The sequence below is a fragment of the Malaclemys terrapin genome, chromosome 1 (assembly GCF_027887155.1).
Source record: "Malaclemys terrapin pileata isolate rMalTer1 chromosome 1, rMalTer1.hap1, whole genome shotgun sequence".
NCBI classification, from domain to species: Eukaryota; Metazoa; Chordata; order Testudines; family Emydidae; genus Malaclemys; species Malaclemys terrapin.
Window position 1 is genome coordinate 232,790,282 of NC_071505.1, and position 11,673 is coordinate 232,801,954.

General features: G+C 46.0%; 1 protein-coding gene across 1 annotated transcript in view; it reads right to left on the reverse strand.

The window, feature by feature from the left end:
* Positions 1-9,791, reverse strand: part of GABRA5 (gamma-aminobutyric acid type A receptor subunit alpha5) — an 80,851-nt gene extending 71,060 nt beyond the window's left edge. The window contains exons 1-2 of the mRNA XM_054009173.1: positions 9,716-9,791; positions 6,558-6,712 (exon numbers count right to left, since the gene is read on the reverse strand). Coding sequence (XP_053865148.1) covers positions 6,558-6,643 — 86 coding nt within the window. The 5' untranslated portion in view covers positions 6,644-6,712; positions 9,716-9,791. The remainder of the gene's footprint in view (positions 1-6,557; positions 6,713-9,715) is intronic.
* Positions 9,792-11,673: the final 1,882 nt, after the last annotated feature.

The following is an 11,673-nucleotide window of genomic DNA, read 5'->3' on the forward strand; positions in this document are numbered from 1 at the left end:
GACCCCAGGGAGATTTTGAAATTCAAAAAAAGAAATTTTATTTAAAGTTGTAGAGCATAACCAGGAATAATGTGAAGGGGAGGTAAAATGAGACTGAATTTCATGAAAATCAACTGAATGATGAGAGCTACTAGATTGAGGAGTAGTATCTCATGGAGAACAAAGGAAACCCCTTTGATTAAGATATGTAAAAGTAGACTGGATAAAACACCCAGAAAATATATAGTAGAGAAAAAATCCTTGCATTGGTAGGGGGCTAGAGTTAGTAGGGCTCATATTTTTCTCACTTACTCTGATTAAAACTGTTAGTTGATGGTTAATAACCCCAACTTATTTCCTCTCAGCTGTATTTCAGAAAACCAAAGATATCCCCTTTGCTCAATTGGAGGGGCATTCTGATTGACTTGAGGCCTTATGTGTGAAGGGCATAATGCAGTGATGAAGTCAGCCTTCTACTACTTGAGAGATTTCCAAATTCTTTCCTTTTCTCTTCTGAGGTAGAGACTGTGCCTCTCTGCCTCTAGGATAAATCACTGTCAAGTTTTAGGGCTGGAGATAGCTGGTGGAGAATTACCCCCTTTGTGTAGGGAAACTCCCTTCACTGGTGGGAAGCTGGCAGCAGCAGCTCTGCTACATCCTCTGCTAATCACCCCCTCCTAATCCCAGAGCAAGGGAAGAGAAGGGGTGTAACAGGAGTGTAACTATGACTTATCCTCTACTGATACAAGGTTAGAGTAGGCCCCCTGCTGGTTCTAACTTTTACCCTGGCTGAAGATCAGGGAGTTGATGCATCCATCACACTCTACTGCCTGAATTTATTGGAAAAGCAGGGTCTTAATTACTGGCATTCCAAATTGCTTGATTAATAGTAGAACTGTTTGAAAAATGCAGAAAAAATGTTGAGTTTCTGATTAAAATGTTTGACCAGCTCCAATTAACAGTTTTCTAAACGCAGAAAGAGTCAACAGCAAGCTGGGCTGATTGCAGATAGGATCACCTCACTTCTCAGCTTGCACCAACAGTACTGGTTCCCAGTCAGATTTCTTATTAGCTAAAAGATATTTTTGATCACTCATAAAGTGAGCTTTTTCCAAATAACAGCTAAATTAATCTTTTGAGGGCGTGATACTGCAAGATGCTCAGCTGCACTCAAGAAGCAACAGATACCTCACAAGATAAGACATTGAATAAGTGACTCCTCGTTCTATGGGATGCCAGCTATGGTCAACTGACACAGTTCATCTTATGCTTCACTCCTGAAATGTGCTGCTCTGGAGAATCTTTCCGCTGTCCTCGACCCCCAGTGACATCAGAAACACGCCCACCTTTTGTTTGTTCTGCGACAAACTGATACTGTATTTCTTGCACACTCAAAACACTTATTGAGCTCAGTGGAAGTTTTGGGTGCACTAGGAATGAAAAATCAGACCCTTTGTCTAATCTGTATCTGTTTGCTTTTACTGTAATAGATTTTTTACTATTCATTAACTTCATAGTACTGATTAATTTTTAATTTCAGCAAAATTGTAAAGCATCTTAAGATACCTCAGTACAATAAGTATTATAAAACTTATGGTCTAATTCTAGCAAGCTTGAAGTCTGCTTGACTCACATTAGACTACACCTCAACCTCGATATAACACTGTCCTCAGGAGCCAAAAAATCTTACCGTATTTGTTATAAGTGAAACCGCTTTGAACTTGCTTTGATACGCTGGAGTGTGCAGCCCTGCCCCCCAGAGCACTGCTTTATCGCGTTATATCAGAATTCGTGTTATATCGGGTCGCGTTATATTGGGGTAGAGGTGTATTTATGCAGAACAAGGCTCATAAATCGCTGTTATATAAACAATGCTGGGTTGGGGGTTTTTGTATTCTGGTCTTCTTTGATCTATACCTCTGAATTTTAATTCTGTGACCTTTTTTAATGACACCATGTAACTATGTTTACAGTTCTACACCTCACTTTTCCCCCATGGCTTAATGTTGTATATAATTCTCAGCAGTCATTCCATATTTATGATAGCCCAGAATTACAGCTGAGATTTTGCTTTTGCTGAGATTTTAAAAACCATCTGGGGGATTTAGATACATAATTCCCATTTATTTCAGTGGGTATTACGTGTCTTAGTCTTCTAGGAAGATTTGAAAATCACAGCCTTCATCTACAACTTCTTTTTGTATTTTGGTTTTTAATCTTTGTCCATTATACCAAAATGACAGCCACTTTTCCTTAATGTATTACAATTAAACACACTAAAATGTAGCACTGCATACCAAACCTAAATGATCCTAAATCATTACAGTACAGTCTATTGACAATAATAAGTGTTAACTGTGACAATCAAAGGGCTACTACTGTTTCTATACCAGCCTAATATTTTATCTGAATATAGTACCTTTTTATCCCGAAGATCCCAAAGCATCTAAATTATACACTGACATTGCACCTGCTTGTAAGGCAGAACTACTTAGATACACTGCACCACCTTTTGCCCCCACACTGCTGCGTGAGCGGAGTGACAATTTGACCTTACGGCAGCACTTGAATTCTGTAGGGCTAACAGTGGAGTGGATTAGAGCTATTTACCTCTACAAGCCTAGGGTAAATTATTGGATCACAAAAGGAAAAAATGGTATTGTAGAGTCGCATTTTAGTACTTAATAGCTATTTGATTAACTCATGGAATCAAATGTCCCAATTTGGCAGGACTGTCTCTCTCTGTTTATATGGTACAGGCCTTACAACTCAGGTGAGTTGCAGGTCACAACTGAAGTGCACTGGCAAAACTTTGCGATGAATCCTGCCTGAGGCTTATTTCTATCCATTATTTTTTTCCTGTTTTTAGCCACTGCACTTAGACCCAGTCTTCAAAAAGCAACAAATCCACAATTCTTTGTTAAAGGGAATACCATACAGAAGTTAAAGGACTGAATATTATCCAAAAAAACATGGCTAACGCTAACTTATTGCATGCTTTCCTGCTTACTGTACCAGTGAAGTGAAAGGGCCGAGACCTCAAGGTTGCAATCCTAGAATGTTTCTCAAAATGGTAAAATTTTAACAAATTATGACCATGTTTGTAGAGCCAAACTATCACTGTCTAATTTCTTTCCATTTCTATAATAAACTAAGGTACATATTCACAAAAGGACGTAGTCACCTAACTATCACTTTAGGCACTTAAATCCCACAACCAGGCCCCTCTGAGATTCACAAACACTCTGCTCAACTATCTCTGAACCCCAAAGGCGCCTCGCTCACTCAGCGCCAAAATTTTTGCAGTACAAGTTCCCTTGGCACCAATGTTTCTGCTGCTGAGCACATGCACTGTACCCTTATGCTAGATATCCAGACACCTAAGGCTCAGATCAATGCAGATACCAGGAGAAGCTAGGCATTGCTCGCTTTCAGGGCCTGATCCAGTTAGCATGCTCAGACCTTGCCTACTGGAACGACCGGCTCCAGCTTTTTTGCCGCCCCAAGCAGCGAAGCGGGAAAAAAAAAAGAAAAAAAAAGATAAAGCTGCGATCGGAGGCAATTCCCCGGCGAGTCCTTTGCTCCAAGAGGGACTGAGGGACCCGCCGCCGAATTGTCGCCAAAGACCTGGACATGCCGCTCCTTTCCATTGGCTGCCCGAAGCACCTGCTTCCTTCGCTGGTGCCGGCCCTGCCTACTGGATCACTCCCTATAGAGAAGCTTACACAGAATGCTGGGGATAAAGGGGGAAAAGAAGTTTACACAACCTCCCCAGGGGGAACCTCCCTCCTAACTTTTAGCCCAGTGGGTAGAACAGTCACTAGGAATATGGGTGACCCACAGTTCTCTCCCCTCTGCCTGAGGGGGAGCAGGGATTTGAACAGGGAGTCTGTAATTTCTTAGGTGAGTGCTCTCACTCATGAGTTATGGTACATTCCGATGTGAAATTCCCTCAGTTGGAGCAGGGGGAGGGGATCCTGGGTCTCCCAGTTCTCAGCCAAGTGCTCTAAGCATCAGGCTCTCTCTCATACTCTGACCTCATACTCTGTTCCCCTGTGGATTAACTAATGAACAAATCATTGGGGCAAAGAGGATACAAGCATGAGGATGACTCTGTAGGCTGGTAGTTAGACCACTCACCTGAGAGTGGGAGACTCCTGTTCAGATCTCTTCTCCCCATCAACTGGAGGCGGGACTTGAGCTGGGGTCTCCCACATCCTGTGTGAGTGCCATAACCATTGGCCTAAAAGCTATGAGAGAGGTCATTGTCCTTGTCCTCCTTCCCCCCTTTGGTAAAATACGAGGTAGTCATTCTCCTCCTGCCTAACACCAAGAGAGGGTTAGCAGCTGAGAATCCCAAGTAGAGGTAGGTGCCCCCAGCAGTCTGGATTTAGGCGTCTATCTCTGAGAGATGGGCAGTGGTTAGGACACACCCATCAATGTGGCATCTCCCACTGGCTAGCTTAGACAAGGAGCAACCTAGGGTGCTGGGTTTTGTGAATCGCTCAGTCTAAGACACCTCTCTCTCCCCATTCATTGCACAGGGAGTCTACACACCAAACTCAGGCCTAAGAGTTAGGCATGGTGGCTCTGAGCATCACTACACCTAGGTATTTTTGTGAATCTAGACCTAAGAGCCCGATTCTGCTCCCAATAAGGCCAATGGGAGTTTTGCCATAGGCTGCATGATATCTGGAGCAGGTGTACCATAGATTAGTATTTTAATTTTTCAGCTGTTTGGCTTCCTTGTAGTATGCATTTTAGAACTGTGTGCTTTTTCTCAACTGATTGGTAACAGAGTTCTGAGTGTCTTAATCGGCTTATATTGGAGATGGGTCTGAGCCATCAAGTTCAGATCCAAAGGTTTGGGGGAGTTCACATCCAGGGTGTTAGTTTTGTGCATTGTAAAGAGTCACCAGTCACAAAGTTTGGCTCCTGTGCTAGTTCCAAACTCTTCAAAAAATTAATCTTGTTGAGATGGGGAGTTTATTTGAATCTATTATGTATTTTTCCAAAGTGGGGAGCTGTTAACATATGTCCCAGGATGGGATTCAATTAGGAAAATTTATTTTTCAGCAAAATCGTATAAAAACATATCTTTTCCCAAAATATAGTCACTTTAGATTTCTATAAACTTTACTAAATGCTTTGTTTAAAATCACTTTGATAGACTGCTTCTGGTACATTAGTGAAAACAGCTAAGTTTGGGGTTTTTTGAAAGGTGAAACATAGCAGTGGTATTTGCTATATTTAACATTCAGAAAACAATGATTCAGGTAGGCACCTAAAAAGGTTAATTAAATAGAATTGTTTGTAACATGTTCTGTAGAAATATTTTCTCAACTTTCAAACCTTTATTTTCATTTTGAGTAGGAGCAAGCTCACTTTTAAATAATTAATTTTAATAACTGGGAGCTCATGCTGAATTCTCTCTGTCCTAATACAACCTGCAATGGCTTGCTCCACCAACTATACCCTGTGTATCAGGAATCAAAATACTCAAAAACCAGTGGGAGAACACTTTAACCTGTCTGGTCATTCAGTGACAGACCTGCGGGTGGCTATATTACAACAGAAAAACTTCAAAAACAGACTCCAAAGAGAGACTACAGAGCTAGAATTGATATGCAAACTAGACACAATCAACTCCGGTTTGAATAAGGACTGGGAATGGCTGAGCCATTACAAACGTTGACTATCTCCCCTTGTAAGTACTCTCACACTTCTTATCACACTGTCTGTACTCGGCTAGCTTGATTATCACTTCAAAAGTTTTTTTTTTTTTTTCCTCTTAATTAATTGGCCTCTCAGAGTTGGTAAGACAACTCCCACCTGTTTATGCTCTCTGTATGTGTGTATATATATCTCCTCATTATATGTTCCATTCTATATGCATCCGAAGAAGTGGGCTGTAGTCCACGAAAGCTTATGCTCTAATAAATTTGTTAGTCTCTAAGGTGCCACAAGTACTCCTGTTCTTCTTTTTGCGGATACAGACTAACACGGCTGTTACTCTGAACCCTGTGTATAATGATCCAGAAGAAGAAAGGTGTCAGCAATTCTTGTTTCAGAACTCACTAGGGGCCTAATCCCTGCAACGTGTTGAGCACTCTGACCCTGTTCAAGAAAAGCACTAAAACGGGTGCTTAACTTTAAGCATGTAAAGTTAAGCACTTTTTTCCCATTGAAGTCATGTGACCGTCATCTGTTTCAAGTTTAATATGTAATTTAGTGCTTTGCTACTGGGGTCAGCACATTCAGCACCTAGCAGGCTTGACCTCTGTGGTTGTAATCCTGATTTTTTTGTATACACAAAACTCCCTTTGACTTCAGTATCCACCACAGTCAGCAGCTGTGCAGGGGATATAGGACTGGTCCATAAACCGGTGAGGAACAGAACATTTCATTGGGAAAAAATAATTGCTCCCTTTCCCCCCTGACATTAGTAGTGGATCAAAAGCAAGTCTATTTTTCTTCCTGCCACACACTGGGAGGAAACAGAGCTTTAGATGTTCTTAAAGTCATATCTGTGAACATACTGTCTTCAGTTAAAAAAAGTCAAATACGTGACAACTTACCCAAAGTGACTGGCTAAATTTATGGAAATGCAGAGAAGGAAGAAGTTTTTGATCATGATAAAAGTAGGGAACATTCCATTGTCCATTCCAAATGAGTTTAATAATATAAGCAGTTGATTCAGGAAAGGTATTCCTTTCCCTCCTTTGTTCTTAAGCTGTAAGAGACAAAAATAAATATATAAATAAAAAAACAGATACAGAGATGATAGGATATCAGCATTCAGACAACAAAAAAGTGTCTGTTTTAACTATTTACCTATATTTTCCTATAAGCATCTCATATTGTACATTATAAAAATGCATTTATTCAAGGCCCTCTTTATCTTGTACTAATAGCAAATTACAAAACAAAAGAAATTATTTTTGTTGATTTGCTCATTAAGCAAATAATGTAGAATTATACAGATATTTACTAGTTTCCAAATACTGATTTTAACCATTACCTACTTTAAATAACAGCTATATGCTGCATAATCAAGTGCTGTTTGCGTGTGCTTTTCTTAGTTATGTTCTTTTTTTATTCCCAATTCAATTACAAATTTGTCTTTCCCAAATCTCCTGTTAGAAACCCTCTAATACTTGGAATTCAGGTGCTGATACATTGTGCATTAAAAGAAGACAAAAACATGATCTTTATTTTAAATGCACATAAACCTCATGTTAGGGAAATGATTTACAATAATATAATACCTGCCTGTGGGATTGATTGTCACTTTTTGGATGCCTGCCTCAATAATTAAGTAACCTAATAATTACAGTATTTGGGAGAGCTATCTTTCACTGCTTAACTCTGCATCCTAATTAAAGTGTTACACACACACACACACACACACACACACACACACACACACACACACTACCTTTCAAGTCAGCCCTTCTCACTCTTTCTTGATTTTGGATCTGCTCAGGCAAATGAACAGAGCCTACTCACGTCCTCTTTCACAGTCCAAAAAAACGAAAATGGTTTAACTGTTACAATCTACGACACCGCCTCCCAATTCCTAGAAATATTCAATTGACAACACTAGGCACCATTCAGTGAGGCTAGGGAGCTCTCCTTTGAACAGTGGGTTAAACTTGTCTATGAAGAGCCAGGGAGCCATTTCTCCCGGGATCTTACCGACAGGTAATAGCTTCCCTCAAGCCTTCCCCAGCGGCCCAGCCCTTGGCTGGAGCAGGAATCGGTCGGTGGGCTGGTTCCCTCTCTTTCTCTCCCCTTGCAGCCAGGGCATTGCAGGGACCCACAAAGCCATCATCCCCTCCAATCCACTGCCTTGCACACGCAGCCTCAGCCCTGTCATCGACCCTGCAATCACTGTAGCTTCTCCCTCATTTACTTGCTCACCCATCTCTTGACGCTCCATGCAGCCTCCCCAGAGGCACAGTACCAGCCCACAGTGGAACACAGCCCCAGAGCCTCTGACTCTGCCCACTAATGCCCCCGGTGCTCTCTGGGCCCTGTGCCCGGCTGCCCCCGAGCTGCCCAACTCTGCCAACTTCTCAGGAAAGGCCAAAAGCAGGGTGCCTGGCCTCCAAGTGAGCCCCATGACACTACCATAGGCAGCAAGACCACAGTGTGCAAGGCCAGTCCCAGTCCCACCATGAGCACCCACCATGCCAGGCAAAGTTTGCATGGGCACATACAGGGCACTGCAAGGCCCAGTCGGTCACAGAACATCAGGTGCGCTGGCTGCAAAGGTGCCCCATGGGGACCCTCCCCTTCCCACAGCTCCTGTGGGACCCCAGCTCCCTACCCCCAGGAGTCAGGTATCTCACTGCTTTGTAAGGCAGGAATAATCCCTCTTCCTACTCCCCCCAACCCTTACCAGCTGCCCTGGATCAGGAAGGGGCTACTCGGGACATCCTTCCGCTTGGGGCTGCTGCAGCCCAAGGCTGGGTGATGAACCCTGGATGCTGAATGTTTCCCAGAGGCACCCAGGGACGGTGCTGGGGCTGGGCAAGAGACCCAGGCAGCTCCCTCCTGATGGGCTGCCCTTGCTTTCCTTGCCTGCAGAACTCTGTTTCCTGCTTTCTCTCCTGCCTCGCCAGGATTGCCAGATTTCTACTGCATTAATAACCCAAAGTCACTTAAAAACTAGCCCCAAACTAAGTAACCCAATCTATTTATTGAAACCATTTTTTTTAAATTAACACATTAGTCTACACATATATAATATATGAAAGATTTTGGTGGATACCTCGTACAGATTTGATTAAATAAATAAATAAAAGCTACAAGTCCCAACAGGAGTTCTCCACATTAAGCAACAAAGCTATGAGATGACAATCAAATTCAAAATCCAAACCCCAAGAGGAATTTTGACAGGAAGGTCACTCCACTAACTGCCCTCACCTCAACCATATTAAAGTCCCCTTTATAGACAGACATCCACACACACAGCTCAGATGAGACACCTTAAAAAAACCCTGACAGCCAATGACCCCCACTAAAAATCCTTCCACCCAGAGTCCCCTACACCCTAGAAAAACCCAGAGCCCCAATATAAGCTGTCACCCAGACTTTCCCTCCCTCTCCCCCCAAATAAACATCCTGCAACCCAGAGCCCCCTGGCCTCCCTGTCACCTCTATAAACACCCTTCCATCCAGAACTCCCTGCCCTCCATTAATCACCGTCACCCAAATAAAAACCCTGCGATCCAGAGCCCTCTGCCCCCAGTAATCACCCTGTCACCCCAACAAACATCCTGCACTCCAGCACCCCCTGCCCCCAGTAATCACCCTGTCACCCCAACAAACACCCTGCACTCCAGCACCCCCTGCCCCCAGTAATCACCCTGTCACCCCAACAAACACCCTGCACTCCAGCACCCCCTGCCCCCAGTAATCACCCTGTCACCCCAACAAACACCCTGCACTCCAGCACCCCCTGCCCCCAGTAATCACCCTGTCACCCCAACAAATACCCTGTCATCCAGAGTCCCTTGGCCCCCAGTAATCACCCTATCAGTTACCCCAACAAACACCCTGCACTCCAGCACCCCCTGCCCCCAGTAATCACCCTATCACCCCAACAAACATCCTGCAGTTCATCCCCCTCTCTCCCCCCCCCCCCCCGCCCTTCCATGTGCAGTCCCAGAGGGGCAGCTGCGGATCCTCCCCCTGCCCACTGCCTTAGGTCCAGACTGGCTGCTGCTACCTCCCAGGCCGGAGGTCTCCTCCTCGCCCAGCCCCAGAGCCTGCAGGAGGCTGCCGGGCTCCAGCGCTTCAGCCCGGGCTCTGCAGCAGGCGCTCCCGCCGGGCAGGCTGCCGCCGCGTGAGCTGGGAGGCGGGCGGTGTGGGAGGCTGCGGAGGCAGAGCCTAGCCCGGGTCGGGTCGGGGGGCCAGCCCTGCCCCGCTTACCTTAGCTGCGGCTCGTGGCACTGCACTGCCCGGGGTGGGGGTGGCTCCAGCGTCCCTGCTCCTCGCTAGAGCCACGAGCGGGGTGGGGCAGCATCTTCCTCGTGCTGCAAAGTGCACCGGCGGGGGGAGACCCTGGGAGAGGGGACGTACCCGGGAGAGCAGCCCCGGAGCCTTGTCCCGATCCCGACCTGCCCCACGGGCGGCTCAGCGGGGCAGGGGCGCGCTCTGCCCGCGGGGCTGACGATGGGCGGGGGGCAGGAAGGGACACCCCGACATCAGCCCTCGCCCGGCTCTGTCCCGGGCCGGGCTCTCACCTGCGCATCGGAGTAGGAGGTTCCCGAGCAGCGCGGCCAGGGGCAGCGGAGCGAGGGCAGCACAGGTGAATGGCCTGTGGCGCCTGTCACTTCCAGCTGGCCACAGCCCCCTACCCCCGGGGACCCACACAGCACAGGCACTGCCCTCCTCCCCTCTCCCCGGGAGACACCCACCCACCACAGGCGCTGTCCCCTCCTTTGCCCCCTGGACACAGAGCGCAGGCACTGCCACACCCCCCACCCCCCCCAGACACACAGCATAGGCACTGCCCTCCTCCCCCTCTCCCGCCCCGGACAGACAGCACTAACACTACTGCCCCCTCCTTGAGTCCCTTCCCTCCTCCCCCGCAGGATACAGGTGCTGCCCACTCCCCCAGGGACACACACAGCACAGGCACTGCCTCCTCCCCTTTGCCTCCCCCAGCCCAAAATGTAGCAGACTATCAGCAAACTAGCCCAAAATATTGCAACCCATGACTCCTCATAAACCCCCCCAAACAAACAAACAAAACCTCGCGACTGGTATTTTAAAATTGCCCAATTCCACAGGAAAATGGCAAACGTGGCAACACCGCCACGTGTCCTCCAAGCAGAAAGGCAGGCCGCTCATGAAGCAGCTGGGCACCAGCAGAGACTGCCACACACATGGCAGAAATAGGCAGGCAGGCCAGTAGTCACCACCATGTCCCTTCCCGAGGCAATCAGCAGGATGGGACTGGAATGTGTGTGTCTTGGGAGTGTGAGCCTGGGCACAGGGAGGCTGCATAAGAATTTGCACTGGGCAGCAGATTTGCTTGCTGTCTGAAATGTTTGAGCCCTTCCAAAGTTTGGGGCTTGCATGCTGTGCCCAAAATCAGGGTCCATACTTGGATGGTTTAGACACAAATCCTGCAGCTTGGCAGGAGGTTAGACTAGATGACCCTTGTTGTCCCTTCTAACTCATGGTTCTATGATTCTATGAAAAGAAGAAGCCATGTATTGCTATGTATGCTTTATCACCCACACCACTACAACTATACTGCATACATTTCCCTATTATGGTTTATTGTTTGCTGAGTATTGACAATAGGCTTGAAACTTTATAAAGCACTTAATAAAATATATAGGGCTGCTCCTGCAAGTCCTTGCTGCACCAAACTCTAGTATATTTTTAATGACATTTAGTACACCTCTACCCCAATATAACGCGACCCGATATAACATGAATTTGGATATAACGCAGTAAAGCAGCACTCTGGGGTGGGGTGGCGGGGCTGCGCACTCTGGTGGATCAAAGCAAGTTCGACATAACGCGGTTTCACCTATAACGTGGTAAGATTTTGTGGCTCCTGAGGAAAGCGTTATATTGGGGTAGAGGTGTATTTAATAGGTACGTGGTGTAACTAGAGACTTCACGGTAAGCTGAAATAAAGAAGGAAGGCAGCTTTTTCCATCTCCCCTT